This window comes from Hydractinia symbiolongicarpus, chromosome 7 (assembly GCF_029227915.1).
Source record: "Hydractinia symbiolongicarpus strain clone_291-10 chromosome 7, HSymV2.1, whole genome shotgun sequence".
Lineage (NCBI taxonomy): Eukaryota > Metazoa > Cnidaria > Hydrozoa > Anthoathecata > Hydractiniidae > Hydractinia > Hydractinia symbiolongicarpus.
Window position 1 is genome coordinate 20,370,839 of NC_079881.1, and position 21,180 is coordinate 20,392,018.

Genomic DNA, 21,180 nt, shown 5'->3' on the forward strand with positions numbered 1-21,180 from the left:
TTTGCGCTGCCGTGTAGTATCGAGAGTTTGCGCTGCCGTGCAGTATCGAGAGTTTGCGCTGTTGTGTAGTATCGAGAGTTTGCGCTGTTGTGTAGTAGTCCTGTAGTCAACCTAGTTTCAAATTTTTAAGATTACTTCTAAGTGGTCACGTCCTCAGCACGGCTCCTCCGACTTTTTGATTTTCGCTATTAACAAATTTCACATTACGTCACCCGGGGCACAGTGGTCCTCTCAACCACTCAATATCTTACTTCCACAGGTGCAATTAGTTTTATAGACAAAACATTAACTCTGACAACACAGGTAATAAACTATTAGCAAATTACAGCTTTTCCGTCAGTTTGAAATTATAAATGAACTGCTCTTAATCTATTTTAAGCATTTCAAGCATTGCAATGTGGTCCAAGCCTCGCGTAGACGTCGCGAAGACTGGCTTTGAAGGATTTGGGTGGATTTAATTTCACCAAGGCAGAGGGTTGTTTCACAAAAACTTTATTACACAATCTTTATCATGTCAAAAACATTGCGTTCCTTTAAAAAACAAACTCCTCGCGATATTCACTGTCTAAAAAGGCGAAAATCTTTGATAATTTATCGTTAGTTGTTTGTTCGAAGAAATCTCTCTACAATGGGGTCGGAGAGACTCTGTGTGCTAACCATGCACTGCAATACTTTTCTCCCGATGAAATGTGAGATCGATTGTATAAATGACCATACTTATAACTCTCACACAGAAATACCATAAATGCAATAAAAAATAGCGAAAAAAAATATTTTTTTGAATTTAGGTCGTTAAATTAAACATTTTAAACTACTGACAGTGATATTTTACAAAACGTTCTTCGTTTCATTCGTTTCGTCAGTGAGCTACATCGTCATCTCTTGTTGCTTGTCCACCCTAGTAAAAAGAAATTAAACTTTAACAAGCAATACGTTTCTGCGCATGATTGTAGTCTAGCCTTTTAATGTAGCAGCTATGTGTGATCAGCCAATCAATAACATACGAGTACGCACGCATGCGCAATTAAAATTATAAATATCAATTACAAGCTGCATGGGTAGTTGGGAAGAAGTTGTTTATTTGTTTGTGCCTCTATTGAAAGATCTCTCAACTGATTAGTTCTATTATGGTTAACTTATGGCTGAGCTCGTGTGTCATAGCAATGACTTTTATCATTGAGATATCTCATTAAAAGAAAGAAAAAAGTTCGCGTCTTTGCGAATTGGATATAACAGAAACTTTCGCGATGCAAATCGTGCGGGTATATATTATTTTTCTAAAAAATAAATCTTGAAAAAAAGAGAAAGACAATCAACCTTATCTTACTGCATTACAACAATAACAGCTTTTTTAATAGAACAGATTACGGTTTAGCTATTTTACGGACTGAAGGTTATTTAGGTACGGGTCACAAACAGGAAAAGAGAAGTCAATTTAAAGACCATAAAATAGAACAGGCCGCAAAATTTGATCTTTGTGCTTCATCGTCAGACCGGGCAAACAGTCCACACTGGACAAATAGTTCATACCAGACAAAAATAGTCCACACTGGACAAATAGTTCATACCAGACAAAAATAGTTCACACCGGACAAACAGTTCATACCAGACAAAAATAGTTCACACCGGACAAATAGTTCAGACCAGACAAAAATATTTCACACCGGACAAATAGTCCAGGATCAAAGGTGTTTGTACAGGATAGCGCGCGTATTCCAAATAACGATAATCAACTGTATTTACATCATATCAACTTTTTTTTAGGTTCGTTTTTAAATTTATTTTGTAAGACATCCACTAAGATGTCGTTAAAATTTAACAAGCATGTTATGTCTCCAAAAGCGCAAGTTTTGTTTATTTAAACAACTTGGCTAGTTTATTTACAATTTCTGTGTGGACATGGCATCGCTTTTAGGAAATATCTGGGAAACTATCGCCACCTTTATAATTCCTGTTTTTGCCCTTTTTGTATTTAATGACCAGTGCAGGCTCCACCATGATCAGCACGTCAGCACAGCACGTAAAATTTACGAATAATGCTCCGATGCACACAAATAAAACGAAAGAAGACTATCTTCACATACAGCCACGTCTCAAATGTGAGTAAAGAGAACGCTGAGAATAAAAAAAAAGGTTAATACAAAAATCACTTACAAAATTTACACGGAGTTGTATTTGATGTTGCAAAACCACAGTGCGAAGAATCAGGGACTAAAGAATTTAAATTCGGAATAGAAATCATTTACACTGTATGAAACAGGCATAATATAGTGAATTAAAAGTATACATATATAAACAATGTACAAAATACACCAAGTGGTAAGAGTTATTACAAATATTTGCTCAGAATAGCGTCTTCTACTCAACTGAACATTCCCTTGAAATATCAATCAAATTTTCATGCTGAATGCTAAGCAGGATTGATTCATACTCTTAGTCCCTGACACGACTCGGATGAATGAATCAACGACCTTCCCTCCTGGAAACGAACGCTCTACTACAACAGTGTTAAAAATGCAATACAACGCCAGGGTGTAATTCAGCATTCACAGTAGCTGTTAAACGGCTATTTCCTAATTGAAATTTATCACAAATTTCCCAATTTATTAGAGGAGCTAATTACATTCACTACAAAATATGGGACTACAGCCCATTTAATTTCAGACTTCAATTATACCTAAGAACACCTTCATAAAACGCCTATTTGGGGATTTAATGGTTCTTATTTTACATTTCTGGATTACACCCTAAACGCATGATAGGCGTGTTTGCGTACCTTTGTTCGACGTTCATATTCGCGACCTACTTCCAAAGCTTTCTCGAACGTGCAGCATCGGTGGTCGACGTCACGAGCGTAGAGAACCTAAATGATTACAAGCCGTGGTAGAAATAAACGAAACATGAACAAACACCAATATACAACAACATGCTCATACACCAACAACAAACGCATGCTTATTTTGAGAACTTATTTGAAAAGCAGTGGTCAATATAGGATAATTCAAACTTTGTTTTTTAACTGACGAAAGATTTTTACTTAACCTTAACCCCCTCCCTTACCTTCAAACATTTCTCTGTACAGACTGACGTTTTAAAAATCCTTACCTTTTTTCTTGAATCTATTCTCGCAGATATTTGTCCATCTAAGATCAGCTGAGTCAATTCGTTTTCTAGCAAGCCAACAGACGTGTTGAAAGAAGCAGCCATTTTGCTCAAGTCTGCAGACACGTACGGACTGAAATACTGCAGAGAAAAAAAAGATTTTTTGCATATTTCTTATTGCTCTGGTTTTTTTCAAATGTGTAATAAAAACGTCAGAAAAAACTTGAAGAAACCAAAATACAGTTCCAGTGAAATATATCTGACCTGTATTAACGCTCTATTGCGTATTTGTGAATATAATTTATCGACATGCGGTGAGAGATAAACATCTAACAGCAAATTATCCTAAGCATAAAAATAAAAAATGTTATAAGTATCACCCAAACAGATTAGAAGTAAATCGAATATTCATGTAGTATACAAACATTGCATGCAGCTGTTCGACGCATATTTTATACTGCGCGAAACGAGTTAAATTCTCGCGAGTACGGTCCACAAAACTTAAAATTACAACAAGAGCCAGCAGGATTTCACTTGTAGAATTCGTTTGGATTACTTACCTTCATACCAGCAAGAAGGTCCAAACATGTAGCATATTGCGAAGCGTAAAATTTGTGTAAGATATCCCGCAGCTGTGGTTGTAGTTCAAGGAATTGTTTGAAAGAGCTTATAAAGGAAAAAGCAAAATAAATATTGGATTGAAATGTAAATATCGAACTCTAAGAGATTAGAGGTCTATATTTCCGTTTAATACATAATACATGAAATGGAAACACGAAAGCATGTTATACCTGCTTGAGAGAACTTTTTTCTGTAAGTCAACCCTATCAAACGTGGCTAGCGCACACAACCCGCCATAAATGGCCACATCGTGAGCAGACAGCACCTAAAACAAAACACAAATCAAATATTCCAGCTTATTTTTTTCCAACTTCTACGGATGACTTTAACAAACATTTCAGGCTAATTTTGCTAAGTCCGAAATTTCAGGGTTTTTTTATGCCTGCTCTAATATTCAGTTGACGGATGCATTCACTTATACTTATCTTAAATTCTTTTTATGACATATCATATTAAATTATTTTAAACTTTATAAACATTACGAGAAAGAGGACTCAAAACGTAAAATTAAAAATTGTTGCATTTGTAAATTCAACTCTTCTATGTCTAAGAAATAATCCTTGCAATGGAGAACATTGCAACATAAAATTCAAACCTGAGGGTAGTCCAAATGATCGAATGAAACCTGTAAAAACAACTTCGCTGCAGCTTTGTACTGTTTCTCCGAAAGTTCTGACAATCCTATACATTGAAAACAAAATATTTACACCTGCTTTCTTCCATACTTTGTGCCGTGTTGTTTAAAGGCCATATTTACAAGTACAGTGTATGATAAAACAAGTTTACTTTAAATAAATTTCTTTACAAAGTATATCTCAGTTTATTCAAAAAACACTTTTCACTTAAACTGAATTCTAACCTGTTCGGTCACGTGTTACTTTTAATAGTCAATCAAATCATGAATTTCCTGTGTGAAAATTAGTGTTGCTTACCTGCAGCGCATTTTAATCTTGCCAATATGCCAGCATTGATGTTTTTATTTTTTTCCTGAAATGACAACGAGAACAACAAGATTATTTGCACCACTAATTTTCCCAGATTCCACAAATTCCACAAATTTTGCGAAAATTAATTCCTGCAAAATTAATAGAAAACTTGCTAAACTTAGCATTTACATAATATATGCGAATTTCCCTAAGGTGGTGACTTTTTCAAATTGAATTTTAATTTCAACAGTCTTTATTTTATGTCTCTCAAATAAAAAAATTAATTTTTGCAAATTATTACGACTTGCTGAGCTAGGGTAAGCTTTTCTCTGTAATTGTCTGTTTATTCCTATGTTTGTACAGAAAGGGATTGTTCAAATAGTGTTATGAGAACTCCTTTAAACATCATGCCTTCTAAAGTCTTTGCTAGAAAAGCTGAATTATTTGAAGAAGATATTTAATGAAATATAAACATATCCTTCATCATATTCTACTGAAAATTTTTCTCAGGAAGGGGTGGTTTTTGAGAAACATTTCATGTGGGATGTTAATAAATTGTAATAGGTTGTATATTTCCTGGAATCGGTATTGTCCCTCTCCCTCCACAATTAGGTTCAAGTACTTAAAATTTTAAAAAAAATAATGTCAATGTTTCAAACTTCTTTTTGCTCAATTCAAACTTAATTTCCAAACATTCAAAAGTACGTAAATTGACTTCTGTTTTATTTTTCACCCTCACCATGCTGTACTTTATGCAAGAAGATAGTAAGCACATGATAACAAACATATGCCACGTAATTACTATCAAAAAAACACTTACGTTAGAACTAGATGCTGATGACGTACTTTCAAATAAATCTGGAACTGCTTCGGCTTTGTGAACATACGTCTGAACATGAGACCAATTTTGCATGTATATACTTACCTAAACAAACAGGAAGCCATAGAAAAAAAATAATTCTCCAAGCAAACCAACTTTCAAGAAATCAATCAGAGTTAAATACATACATACATTTATCACATTCATACACATGTTGACAATGTGTTGCGCACATATGCAGTAATCACGAGCTCTTGAATAACATTTCAAGGCGTTGCTGCAAAAAAAGAAAAAGCGTTATTACAACATGTTTACACATCATTTGAAATAGTTAAATTAAAATTATTACAAAAAAACCCACCTGAAATCTCCCATGTCTAGATAATGATCACCTAAATCATCGTGACCACGCCTATGGAAAAATATCAGTAACAACATACACAGAGAATGGCATAACCTAAAGTTTCCTGTCGTAAAACATGCTTATGCACAGAAAGATTCTAAATGTGGATATAGATCTGGAGTCAATAATATCTTTAACACATCCTATCAAACTTAATCAACAATAAAAAGGACATAAAGGAGTATAATAACCATCTTTAAAAAAAAAGAGAAAAAACATTAAGAAAAAGATTTTTTCGCGATGTACCTGATACTTTCTTTAATGGAGTTATGTTTATAAGTTTTTAAGTCTTGGTCTAATTTTTCAAGCTAAATAGAATGGACATGTTTAATAGTTATAGTATCTAAAAGAGATAAAGGCTAGTGTTATTTTAATATTGTTTCTCCTGTACCTTAAGTTCAGCTTTTTTATTTGTTGTTTCGACCCAGTGAGTATCAAAATCTGATGCTGAGTTTCCATCCTCGTTATTTCTAAATTTTAGAGTTAAAATAATGTCTATCTTGTCAAAAGATATGGTTTTGTCAGTGGGCTTACAACATACTGAAAAGATACATGAAAAATGGTCCCATACAATTCACTGACTGATTTTTTTTAAAATAAAGTGAACATATATTGTACCAACCTTTAAAAAGCAAAGACAAAGCACCTGCACACATAGCTAGTGTTTGTCACTGCAATTTACGTCAAATTTTCAACACAACCGTATCACTTTTAAACTACCAGTGATTACCACCAACACAATTCACAGAAACATTAAAAATAGTTTTTGTGGCAGGGAGCCATAGGGCTAGCAGAACACACATTGTCACTCAAGAAGTTAATGTTAAAATTGAAGCTTATTCTGACTTGAGGTTTAGGGCTGCGTGTGTTAGCTGAAGATAATTTCACCTCCATGAATACTTTTAGGGGCCTGTTCACATAGTCAAGGTGAATTTCACCCCAGTGTAAAACTTTGCCCAAGGTGAAATTACATGTAGAACTGAACAGGGTGAGAAAGTAAACACATTATACCCAAGGACGAAAAGAAAAAATGCTTATGCGATAATTGTTTTTCATGTTGTTTTTTGTGGTCTTGGTCTTGTGTTGTTCAATTTTCTGCAACAAAAATTAAAGATTTAATTGTTTAATAAAACTCTTCCAACAAATCAATGAACATAAGGAACAATATTTTTACTTGTTTTATTATATTACCATCAGTAATATTATTTGTTTACAGTGTTATAGAAAGAATGAAAAAAATTGTGCAGAGAAAATATTTTAGCAAGAAATATTTATTTATTTAATTCAATTCTTTAAAAAAACATGTTAAAATAATAGTCAACTGGACCTAGGGGGACCTTGGGCAAAAGCAGGGTCAATTCACTTTAGGGTAACAATTTATGTTTTCATTCCATGGAGATTTTTGCCAATACTATATGTGTAACAAGCCTTTAGGTTTTTTTTCTATTTTCCTTTTAAAGTTAAGTTTATGTTCCTTATTAACGACCTCAAATTTTATGCCCATTCTAATTTTCAATTTCCACAAGCTATGTGTTTGGTAAAAAAGGGCCTTTTTGCAAATGGCTTACTGCCAAATACGTCTCCCCATCCCCACCCTCAAAATAAAATATTGTTACAAAGAAGTACGCTTTAGTGATGATCTTATGCTTAATTAGAAATAACTCAATGAAAACACAACCAGCCTTACGCAGCGTCAGCAAGTTTAGTCATGATATCTCGATACATCTCAGTGTTGTAAGTACTTTTAACTGCAGAAATTGACATTCTAAAAAAAAAAAAAAAAAAAAAAACATTTGTATATGTAAAACAAACAAAAATCCTCATTTACCTATTTGCAATAAATAGATGCTCATTAGTGTCGGTCTATTACAAGTTCTTTGTAACATTTTTTATAGACAAAATCTTAATTGGAACCCAATGTATAAAATTATGTTAAACGTCTATATTATAGAGCTTAAAAAGTTGGTTAATAAGTCTTTTTTAATTTTTTAAAAAGCTCTTTCCGTTTTCAAGATATTCACATGTAAAGAATTTCAGATTCAATTATGCTGCATAAATTATGATGTCAAATTTCGCATTACACATGGCTAACCGCCTAAAAAAAAGCCTGTAATTCCTGTGTAGCTATTAAGTTGCAGGAAATAAATTATATCTATAGGATAAAAAAAGAAAAAAAGGATTACACAAGAGAAAATTCAATTACATCTAGCCACTTACCGTAGAGCATCCACAGCATAACTTGGGCAATGTTTTGCAACAAAAAGAAGTCTTTGTAATTTTGCCAGGCCTTTGTACATGGAAGCATAAACATCTAAATCCTGAAAAAGAGACATTTAATACAGCTCATTCAAATTAACATCTGGTTGGTCAAATATTAATATAATAATTCTGCAACAACAAAAAAATACCAATGTTGGAGCATCCACAACAAATACTTCCTCTCTGTGTTCATTCTCAGGAAGATCAACTTGCATTGGCTCAACGTTTACTCTTGGTAAAGGCATGCTTGCACACTTAATTTTGGCTAACAAGCATTCTAAATCTTGTTTATTGATCTAAATAAAAGATTGATCATCTGGGTCATTATTTACCAAGACAAAAATTAGTAAGAAAGAAAAAAAATTGAGTTGGTGAAAAAAAACTTCTGCAAATTCAAGGAAATAAAGATATATTACATAAAAAAATATAAAAGCACAAATAAAATATATATTTGTGCTTTTATCACTCGTCATAATCCTGTGATTTTTTTAAAAAAGAAATTTATCATCTATGTAATAATCGAAAACTGTGTCTGTATGTAACAGGCAAGTGGATGTCCACTCATTTTCCTTCCAAGCCACTGGAAAAGTTATGTCTGAAATGGTTATTGACAAATTAAAAGTCATGTCACCAAATATAAAAACTTAAATTTAAATTAATGAAACATTACAATGCATCTATGAGGAAAAATTAACTTGAAAACAAGTGGTGACGCCAGTAATAACCAAAACAGGTAACTTCTAGCCTCCGCAGAACCACCACAGAACGAGCAGAGAACCACCAGTCTCTGTAGAATGAGCAGAGAACCAGCAGTGAACCAGTACAATCACAGAACGAGTATTCTTGGTTGAGAACCACCAGAAAATGTTGACAAGACAAAACAATATTTTATAATACATGAAAACAAGATTAGTTATGAGCAAAATTTTAGTTTGTAGCAAAGTAGTGCAGATATCGTTTGTTTACTTCTAATATTCGGAAAATTAATTTGTCATACAGATTGTTATTAACATTTGGTGATAATATGGGATAACAAGATGTATCGTTGGGCCATTTTAATGCTTTTTTTATTATTCTTGGTGTTAAATGAGCTAGCTTTAAATATGATATTAGATATAGCTAAGATGCCTGGCGGATTAGTTCCAAACAAACGTTAAATTTCTGTTTACCAAAATTGGTGATGTTGCTGCTATATATCCTGTGTCTCCATTTACTGATTGTACCTTATTTTTTAAACAATATCTGTGAAAATAACATTAGCCAGGCTTACCGACTGTGATTTTAAAATAGTAGTTGAGTTGATCTTGCCTTAAATTCGTATTTTTTTTTTCAAGTGAGGATAGTTTTGGAAGTATTTATAACTCACATTTTACACATTTGTGATTTTAGAATTAGGATACTAATTTGACTTTGTGGGAAAAGTTGGACTATAAACCTTTTTTGGAATGTTCTTGCTTGTTTGTGGTAAATTTTAAGCCTCTATCATAGATTGAATTTGGCAAAAAAATTATCTAAAATGTCAAACTATAAGGGTGCTAAAAGGATGATATCCTAATTCTTAAATTTTGTATTCACAGAGTTACCATCTCAGTATTTTTTCAGGCAAATGAAATTGTCCAGTGATCAGTCAGAAACAAATATTTCCTGAAGGATCACTTCAAAAAATAATTAAAAAATTGTTGTTCAAAAAAAACACAAAGCATTTTACTGACATACTGTGTAGAATTAAAGAAATTTCTTTAAAATTTTGTCCACAAAATGCTTGTCATGTCATACTTTAATAAGTGAAAACAATTAACTTTAATAAGTGAAAACAATGGGAAATGTTTTTGTTATGTTAAAAACAAAATATTTGGTTTTGTATTTTCACTTTAGAAATATTTTATTGAGATTATTTTCTGTAAAATAAACAATTCTGCAAGATTAATTTTCATTTTTTTTTTTAAAAGCAAGAAAACAAAAAACAAAAAGAACATTGAGACTGAGATTTTGATACGTTTATAGCTGAAATCCTGAAATTCTTATATAATATTTAAACCTTAATACTTACACACTGTAAGTATTAAGGTTAACCACCACAATGCTTGATACAAATGTATGATTATTGCCAGTCAGTAAGAGAGGAAGTGCATCAATTGCCAGTACCGAAAATATTAATTTTAAATATCAGTTTACGCAACAAATGTTGATAAATGATTTGTTGGTAACTCATGCAGCTAAGCTATAGCTACAACCCTGGAAAAATACTTCTGAAAATGCTGAAAATCCAGCCTTCAAAATCTCTTTACTGTGCCATCCCCTTTCCCCTGAAGTCAATTTTTTTTAGGTTTCTGGACTGTTAGCATCAGTCAAGCATATTCAATATTGATTTTTTGGGGAATGGGGAGCTTAAAATGATATTAACAATATGTTTTATGTTTTCCAGGGTTTTAGCTTAGGTGCTGGCTAGTTTTTGGCTTAGGTATACTGGCAAGCTAATTTTAATTTTTTTAACTGACCAGAAGTAATATGAAGTATCACTGAGCGTTAGCAAACTGTATATTGAGTTTTAGTTCTAAATTTACTTGAAAACAGTAAATAAAAATGTATTCACATCATTCTAAAAACGGGGCTAGGTTTAATGTGGCCAGGAGGTTTAAGAGGTTTAGTTAGCTAGCTAGCTACTAGCTATCTAACATATACCATAAGATACACACTTAAAATCTGCAATATTTTAAATTTTTTTTGTCACACTACCATTACCAAAACTTTCTTTATAACTGTGTTAACTACGATTATGTGAAACTGCCAGTGAAAAGCTGCAAAACCCAACATTTTGTTGATACATTCTTCAAACTTGCATGTAAACAACCAGCATCGCCAAAATTCTGCGGAACCAAATGCGTATGGAAATAGGTCTATTTGCTATTACTTAAATATGACATTATAATTCATGCATCATAATTAAATCCGAAATTCTTTAAATGTAAATAACTTGAGAACGAAAAGAGCTTTTCCAAAAATTTAAAAAGACTTGTTAGGGTTTCCTTTAAGTTCGCCAAATATTTCCGAAGGAGGTATGAGATTTTCCTATTTGAAAAACATAAAATCGATTTCGTGCTAGAACTGATGAGAAGATTTAGTCTTGGATAGAAAAGTAGTGATCAATACCGAAGTGATTCAGAGGAAAAAGAAAAGTAACAGTGCCCTGAGAAGTCTCTTCAAGAGTTCATGGGGAAATAAAAGATCATGTGATCCCTCAAGGATGACATTTTGAATTTAACTTTGACATAAAAAGAGCCACGTTTTAATAGATTTTGTTCAGTAGTTTTACCTTGAATCATTAACGTCAAAAATAGCCATTTTTGTTGGGAATTTTAGTCAATTTATTCTTAGGAAGTTACAGTGAGTGAAGTGTTATAGCTGGACTACATTTACCTTACTTTTTCCTGTAAAACCCACCAAAATAATTTATCCTCTCCTGGAGGATTAGTCTTCACAACAACACAGCAGGCCTTACCAATAACTACATAGACATAATCTCTTTTGCCCCGCCCCTTCGTCGTTGGTAACCAGGTCTTACACAAGAAATCCAGCCATGCAGTTCTTAACTAATGCGGAGGTGAACACAGACGCAGCATGGATGAATCAAGTCTGCAAAACTGCACTTACAGGCGGAACAGAAAATTTATCATGGATTTAATTGTATATAGATAATTTTTTCATTTGACGAAACAATTGGAAACCATAGCAGGTCCAAATTTAATGGATTATTTTCATTGTGCCGCAACTGTTATTCAAACAATTTTAAAAACGAAACCAACGTGCGGTATAATTTTTATTCTGTATAAATTGTATGTACCTGACATATACCTTTTAAAAAGAGATTTTATTTATTAGTTTTATTTGAACCACCCAGAAAAAGAATTTTATAATGAAATTTCCTATTTGCTTGTGATGACCTGAAAAATAAACATTAAAGTTATGAAAATGACAGTATAGTGATGCATAAAAAGGATTGTAGCCAACATCTGCAAACATAGAAATCAGGCTTTTTCAGACAAATTTGAGTATTGTAGAAGTGCGATAATTTGCACATGCAAATCAATTATATAACACGTGCGATACAGGCTCTGAGGTTAATCATTGTTGCGCATTCATTTTGCAATAGAAAAGTGGGGGACCTTTTGAATTGTGAACTCCAAACACCATGATCAAGCATCTACATATAGCGACTCTCTCAATCTTAACTTCCTTTTCTACATGTCTGATATAGTATCCATGACTTACTGTGATTTTCATAAATTTACTTGGGTTTTGTTTTTACAATTGTTTGAATAAAAATAACACTTGCAGCATAAAAAGAAAACTCAATTAAATTTGGTTTTAAATATGGTTTTCAATTGTTTTATCAAATGAGGAAATTATCTACAATTAAATCCATGATAAAATGTCTGTTTGGCTGCAAGTGCAGTTTTGCAGACTTGCTTTCCCTGTGCTTCGTCGGCGTTCACCTCCGCATTAGTTAAGAACCGCATGGTTGGATTTCTTGTGTAAGACCTGGTTACCAACGACGAAGGGGCCAGGCAAAAAGAGAATTAGGTCTATGTAGTTCTTTTAACTGAGTCAGGAGTCAATGAATTAGCTAGGATGGTCAAGTTGGCTATGAATAGGCTTGCTCGTGGATTTAAAGAATCAGGACCGTTCAATAATTCTGAGATCTAAAAGTGTCAGACCAAGACAAAAATCTATCAAACGTTTTAACCGACGAAAGCTCGAAACAAGCTAAGGACATGTTCGACCAACTAGAAATGTGGCAGGCATTTTGTCTGACAAGTCTCCAAAAATTATTTCAAAGGCTGCCATCGCACACTCTACAAAATGGATTTATAGGTTGATTTTCAAAACTCTATATTTATTGTATTGAAAATATATAAGAAAGGCCTTATGCGTCTGATAAAGCCCTACTTTCACCTATTCACCCACACAACATCTATTCTCTAGTGCATATCATACTCTGAATCCTTCACAGGAGAGTAAAGACACCCAATCTAAAAACAAAATTATGTTTCCCTCCAACTTTGGTCACTTCTTCTCCGCCATATTACAATTCTAGAAACAGGATTCTCTCTGTTCGTGCTCGCCCCTCTCCCCCTGTGATTTTTTAACCTATTACGATTCCCGTCCGCACGTTCTCAAACATTTTTCGAATTTAATCTGATATTTAAGTCAATCTTTTTCTTAATCTACATCTACTGCAGCGTTACAACTACAGTGGATAGGATTACATAGGATTACAGTGCGACGTGCGACGGTATTAGATCACCTAAAATGTTAGTGGAAATCGCGTTAAATCATTATATCTATATATAGTAGAATGGAGTACACAGTAAAATTTATATAAAAACTTGTTTAGTCTACTTGTAGAGTTTTTGATAATACATTAAAGATCTCCATGTCTGCTAGATCATAGACGTTATTCTTGTCTAAATAAAGTTTGTTACTGCTGCGAAAGAGTTATCAAGTCATTTTTCGTCGACAGTTGTTCTTTATTAGTTCTAACGTTTCACCAATTCCTGACCTTCTCATTATGTGGTTAGGTAACCTTTTCGTCAAATGCATCGAGCTTAAGTATTCTGGTAAAGCTATTTCTGTATTAACGGAGATGATGTAGTGGTAGCGCATTCGACTTGTAATCATACGGTTTCAGGTTCGAGTCTCCAATCCCGTGCACCTTAAATGCAGTGTTGTTAGCCCATTTGGTGCAATCTACTGACTGCTAACCGGCTTTTGTGGCAGGCAACCAAGTTAGAGCAATGTAAGTATCTCTGGCGGTAATGTAACATAGTTACAGTTGGAGGGGAGGAAAAACCAATTGTTAGGATGGAATTCCCAAGGACATTAGAACTTTCCATTTCTTTAAGACCACCAAGTCTTAATGGTGAAAACACCAGTGTTCTTTCATTGTCGTTTACCAAATTTACCAAGCGATGTATGCTGCATTCGTTAAAACTGTTTAAAACCTGGTATAGTTCTTCGGTAGTATGAAAGTTTGTGCTTACATCCGTTGTTATGGCAATCGTAGGCTGATTGTCATTGAGCCATAACAACAATAAGAGGAAGGTAATCTCATATACTTTAGGGGCAAAAATTTCCGCAATTTGCGCCTTTTTTGCGAAAATTTTAGCCCAATAAAAATTTAACCTGAAATTCGCGAAAGTTATTTTCGCGAAAAATCAACTTTTTCTAAAAATCGCGAAAGTTTTTTCCAAGTTTTAAAAGGGCTCGAGGGCTCCGAGGACAAGGGTAGAAATAATAGAATCACGACGAAAAATATAATCAGCCCAAAAAATGACTCATATTGCTCATATTGTCATATTGCTTCTCCTCCATGATACAAGCAGACCATGACATTTAATATCCCATCAATCAAGAATGCCTTATATCTTGAACAAATACCATTAATTTTGGAAAAATCGGCATTAAAAATATTCTTCAGCGGATAGCGCGACAAGAGTGTTACTAAAATGGTTGTTTCCGCTCATGCAGCCGTCATCTCACCGCTCACTTATTTCTCTCCACCCAACAAAGACTTGAACGATCACCAAATCTAAAAATGAAAAAACATGAAATATTTTATCTAGTGTAAAAAAAGCTTTATTTACTATAAGTGTCATATTGCTTCTCTTCCATGATACAAGCAGACCATGACATTAAATATCCCATCAATCAAGAATGTCTTATGTCTTGAACAAATACCATTAATTTTGGAAAAATATTATAACATGCCTTTGTTATGGGTCATCATGTATACAAAGACATATAACTCCTTCACTTTATGAATTATGAATGAAGGTTCCATGTCCATTTGACTTTTGCTAGAGTATAGAAGCACGTCCTTTTTGAATAGCCCCGAAAAAATAAATAAACATATAATTCAATATAATTTATATCTTTCTTTATGCATTATGTTTGTTTATGTTATTTTGCATTTTTATAGTTTACTGCAATAAAATTACCATTGCACATGCATATTACTCGCGTTTGCGCTTGGTTTGCAAATGTAAATTAGGCCTTATTATTAAATACATGTATGTTGGTTACCAGCTGGTTACCAAGGTGTTATATATAAGACCTTGGTAACCAGTGAGAAATAGCTGAGATATATAAATCCTAGTTATGAACTGCATACAAGTAACATCGATCCAGCAAATCAGATCAAAATAACTCATTTTCATTTTTTTTCCTTACCTTTATATTTCCTTACCCTTATCATTAAATCCAATCTTAAATAACTCTTTTGTTTCCCTTTCTGAGCCGAAGCTAATTAATGGCGGTACCAGTAAGAACAAGGAAACCAGACGGCTAAAGAACTGTGGGACAACGGATAAACTCTGATACGTATAGGAACATACAGCAGCAAAAAGTATTGGTAGTTTCATTTCGCTTTATTCTGAATATAAAAGTAAGGCAATAAAATGTGAAAAATAAAATATAAAATATATGACAGATAAACTATGTTGAACAAAACAACAAAGCCCACTTTCCATTTTTAGAACTTCGATGATGAAATTTATTCTAATAAGATCATATTATTAATTATTAGATTAAGTGTTTTAATTCGATGAGTATAAAATGGATAAGGAATATACAGAACAGAAAAACGTGTCACATGCGTTACTTGTTGCAAATAGTAGCAGCAATTTCAATAAATATAATACAATGTAAAAAGTAGTTAGCTCTACATGGTAACATAAGAGCTAAATAATGTTTAACTTGGCCACTTCTATGATATACAACATAAAAGCTGAATAAGGAACAAAAATATAGGCAACCAAAGATAGACAGGTGCTCGAACAGTCTATTTCATACTTGAACTAATTTCAAACAAAGTTTAGGTTCAGAACAAAAAGGCTGAATAGAATAACGGAAAAAAACATAGGCTTAATGCATTCAAGACTCTATCAGGAGGGTAATTCTCATCTATATATTGTCGCTATCAGAATTTTCATGTTGTTCATGTTCAGCATTATTTTGTGTGTTAACTTGTTCTTTTTGCTCATCAACAACTTCTTTGTTGGCGTGCGAAGTCATTTCCTCAATGCTATTGCCAACAGGTTCAAAGGTAATGTTCACCTTGCTGCGTAGCGTCGCTATAGCCAGCTGCATTCTGGTATATTAAAGCAATTTTCAATGACATTGTGAAAAGCATTTTGATGGCTATTTTGATGGAATCATCTGCTGAAAACATATTACAACAAGAATCGCATGTTGCAAATTCATCTGAGATTTGCAGTTTGTCTGCGGATACATCCAAGAGTTCTAGATCAACTTTTATTTTCGTTTCTCTTTCTTCAGTTGTTGAGAAATCGGTAGTTTTGAGCCGTCTATGTGACATGTACTTTGATATTCTTGCATTTGTAATCGAATAGCATTGCTTTACTTTCACTTCTTTTGTCAGGTTGCTAAAAATCTTGATAGGTATGGTATCAGTGTTGTCATGTAACACAGCTTTAACAAAATTTGATGTCTTTCCATTCCTTTCCACACGTTCCTCGGGGTGGACCTTCGTTAAGACCCGCATTAATAACCGCATTAACAATCACGAACAATGAAAATGCATTAGGAATTTCTGTTATTTATTTATATGACGTTCTATGTTAAGGTGAATCAAAACAGAAGTTTTGTTTTTTTCACTGAAGGGGACCAATATATCATTTTGTATATTTCTTTTGAATGACCAAATTTTACATTTAGTTTTTTCGATGGTAATTGTATTGATCAGCTTATGTTTTTCTGGAGTGAAACAAACCGATCTCTCTTGTCATTCCTCAGTTGAAAGAGTAAAATCAAAGCATTTTCTCTTATTGTCTCGAGATGACGTTATTGGAAGAACAATGGATATGTAGCCACGTATAGTTGAATTTGAAGGTGAAGCTAAAAAATGTTGTGAGCAGTGAGATATCATCTCTTCTAAAAACAATAGAAACTTATAGTCTAAATGTATTGGCTAAAGTGTTAAAAAATATCAGACTAACCGGAATTTTTTTGAGGTGTGAAAGATTTGCTAAGACTTGTCATTGTGGTATAAGATTGACTAAAAATATAAATGTTTGAAAGATCTGCACATACATAACTTTAACTTAGTTTCACATAACAATACAATTAAAATTACAGAATTCAATAGAATTTACAATAAGGATAACAAAACAGCATTATGGTGAGAATAATACAGAGGGACGACATTAGTAACGGGGTTATTGAAGTAGTTTTTCACCACATAAATATGGTCAATAATACCGTCTGTTATATGAGTTGGGTCCTGTACAAGTTGTATGTAGCCACATTGTTCTATCATAGAAATAACACTTGAGGCAGGCTCATCTAAATAATTGAGGTTGGAGTCACCAAGAATTACATGTGGTGATAATTCAGTAAACCCATGTGTTGCTACTCTCTGACAATAACATTTTTAGAGGTTGACCAACATTGATTTCTGTAAAGGATATAGCATCATAATGTCCTATTATTTTTAATTCAGTTACATCACTGTTCATAATAACTATACTCTTGTACTTATCCTGGTTATTGGTGACGGATAGTTTGTAGGAAGGAAATGTTCTTTCTAATTTAGCAATGTTGGAATAACCAGGCACTTTAGTTTCTGTTAAGCAAATTATACTTGACTGCATTAAAGTGAATGCTCCAGTAAATCCAATTTGTGTTTAGCAAACGACCTGATAATAACTAAAGTAGCAAGAACAGGTGGAGAACTTCTATTTTGCACAATAGTATTTAACCTTATTCTGCTATATTCCACCGATACTTTCTCGTTGCAAGTGACAGCTTTAGGAGTTATTTCACCAGTGATAAAAAGATTATCAAGACATTTAACTCTACTCAAAGCTACATAAATTTCACCATCATTAAATGGCCGTTGCAGTTTATTCAAACGATATGCGTTTGGAAGTGTCAGTCCTTGTAACTTGTGCATTGTGCAGGCCCAGGCAAACATCAATGGAAACTGTGCGCGTATAATGGATAGTGGCGAAAGAGTATTACTTAAAGGAATATCAGCTTCCATCATCTGGATAGGCACAAGAACATTTTCTAAAGCATATTTATCAGTTCTTCTCATTTTGACACGTGCAGTAGTATCAGCAAATTTTACATAAATAATTTGTACAGAATAATTTTGATCATATTTAACACAGAAAACTGTACCCAACTGACCATTTATCAAACGATCATCTGTATGTATATTAATAGTCAACATCACCTTTGCATCCTTTTTAATGATCAAAGTCAGTAAGGTCAGCTATTTCGTCTAATTTACTTTGTGGAACACCAGGAGGATTACTGTCAATAGCAAATATTCTAATTTCAGAGTTCGATATCAAGTATCGGAGTATGCAATTTATCTTTCAATGAATTATCAGTAAAGATAAATACAGTATCAGGTGGAAGTTCATGTTTATTATACTGCCGTGTTACTCAAGTAACACCAAACCATCTTCAGTTAAAGTTTCAACTCTTATATTGTTTAGTAACCTTATAAACTGATTGTCACCTTGTTGACGCATAGTTTCAGTTAATTCATAAAAGGTAAAATATTTTCAAGGATGGCAGAAGTTAAGCAAATCATTTTTGAAGGAACTGAAAACAGTGCATTGCCGAATAGGTGAGGGTTGATATAAATACCCTACAACAATGACAGACAGGCCAGCAAACAATTTTTCAAGGGATACGCCAAATATGTCACACAGACGCTTGTGAATGTGATATAGTCTATTATTTGATACCATAGATATTTCGTTATTGATAATAACAGAGAGCTCTGTATCTTAACTGTCACTAAGTTTATTGATATCTGGTGAAGTAGCGCAAAAAGGAATTCCCAATGCTGTATTAATAGTAGCGCCATCAATATTAATGGCTGCTATACCAGTAAGGGTAACATTCAAAATTTGGATTTCAGCTGTTGAACTAGTATGGAAGCAGACCATTTGGAAACAGACACATAAATAGCATTAATTAAATATGATTTGCCAACACCAGTGCCACGGAACAATATTTTCTTATTTTACTACAGGCAAATTTAATAGAATTTTTGGCCTGGCTATGTCAAATATTTCTCGTTGTTGTTTATCCAAACTATGAATGAATGTTGCTGATTTTACCACCTGCTAGAAAAGTTATTGAAGTTTGACTATAACCATCAAAGAGTATTGGCTGTTGGTCAACGTCTTCATCATGTTTCTGGTGACGTTATCTGTGAATGCTCAGACTGATTGTTTCCATTGGTTAGAACTTGGTTAGAAGCAAAGGCAGCGTTTAACCCCTCAGCATGAGGTTCAAAATTTTCACAGTTCACCCTTACAATATCCAAAACATGGCTTGACTGAAGTTTCTCACAATAGCTGGCATTTATCAATAAATCTGTTTCGTTACGAAAGGGATAAAACAAAATTAACAAAATAGTGGACATATTTCTCTGGATAAATTCTTTTATATTGAATGTAATATCTAAAAGCTTGTTGGACACAACGACATCCATTTTTCACAGGAATTTATAAGAGGTAATGTCTTCAGAACGCTATGAATATCATGATGAAGTGAACTCACGTCACCAGGTAACAACTCTAGTTGAGTATCATTGTTTTCCATGCAGTAACAAACACAATAATACGAAGCAAACATGGCAAGACACATATTATCAACAACAGCATAGGCACCTTTCTTAAAAGTTACATTAGGCCTATCTATGTACCTGTCAATAATATTACGTTTAATTATGTCAGTGCTATTAATATCTAGTACATCTATTTGATCGGGTGACTTATGCCTTCTTATTTGTTCAGAGGGTATATTACTATTGATATGTATAACCTCAGGAAAACACTTGCAAAGCTCTGGTAAGCTATAGTAAACAGCTTCTTGCACAGATTCTAGACGTGAAGTTGCAAAAGCAGATGCAATTTTGTACATGGATTTTCTTGCACCCAAATTTAGTGAGTTGGCCTCCTTTGCTGCCTGTTTAAGAGCTTGAGATGACTCAGTTTCTGGCTTAGCAAAGTATGCTGTCATATAGCAAGCAGCTTTATACTTAACAGATACAGACAGGTTTTGATGTTGTACTGTAAAATACAAAGCCCGAGGTCAAAAGTACAGACCGAGCTTGTATCTGGTCTGCAAATAAGTATTTCTTTGTAAACAAAACAAACAAAGCTGTATTTAAGTTGCTATTTCCAAGGCACCAAGGGAGAAAGAATGCATGTTTGATATTAATTCGATTTTGAAATTTTGTAAGTACACAAAACAAATTCAATTATTATTTATGTGGACTCAAACGAAAAGATGGTTTTAAGTGAGCCACTTTTATATTTCTGTGTGCTATGAAAATGTTTTTTATTTGTTTACGTCTTTATGTTACCATTATAATAATGGCTTTTCAAAACCGGTTAGTATGGCTTCATACAAAGACCTGGTTAAATCGATTTCTAACACAACAGGTCCTCCGGAACTTAATTAGGCAATCTTTGACGAAATTCAATGATGGTTTTTCAAGTTTAGTTGCAAAGTTTTCGAACGGATCATTTTGATCATTATTAGCCGTTTTAAATACCTCCGCATTTGTGAAAATGTTAATAAATTTTAAATCGCACTTAAGGTAATTACGTAGTTTGAATGAATTCATGTTTTTTGCTGTATTGCTGTAATATTTTCAAGGATGGCAGAAGTTAAGCAAATCATTTTTGAAGGAACTGAAAACAGTGCATTGCCGAATAGGTGAGGGTTGATATAAATACCCTACAACAATGACAGACAGGCCAGCAAACAATTTTTCAAGGGATACGCCAAATATGTCACACAGACGCTTGTGAATGTGATATAGTCTATTATTTGATACCATAGATATTTCGTTATTGATAATAACAGAGAGCTCTGTATCTTAACTGTCACTAAGTTTATTGATATCTGGTGAAGTAGCGCAAAAAGGAATTCCCAATGCTGTATTAATAGTAGCGCCATCAATATTAATGGCTGCTATACCAGTAAGGGTAACATTC

The 21,180-nt window shown here is 33.4% G+C and overlaps 1 protein-coding gene across 1 annotated transcript; it reads right to left on the reverse strand.

Moving 5' to 3' along the window:
- Window positions 1-758: 758 nt before the first annotated feature.
- Window positions 759-8,426, reverse strand: LOC130648407 (COP9 signalosome complex subunit 1-like). Its single transcript, XM_057454456.1, has 17 exons — window positions 8,281-8,426; window positions 8,090-8,190; window positions 7,560-7,637; window positions 6,264-6,342; window positions 6,119-6,180; window positions 5,831-5,881; window positions 5,662-5,746; window positions 5,470-5,574; window positions 4,656-4,710; window positions 4,319-4,404; window positions 3,894-3,988; window positions 3,663-3,768; window positions 3,367-3,447; window positions 3,106-3,243; window positions 2,777-2,863; window positions 2,155-2,211; window positions 759-898 (listed from the first exon to the last, which is right to left on the reverse strand). Exons 1-17 carry the CDS (start codon window positions 8,374-8,376, stop codon window positions 860-862), a joined length of 1,401 nt encoding a protein of 466 aa, XP_057310439.1. The 5' UTR covers window positions 8,377-8,426; the 3' UTR covers window positions 759-859.
- Between the last annotated feature and the right edge of the window lie 12,754 nt (window positions 8,427-21,180).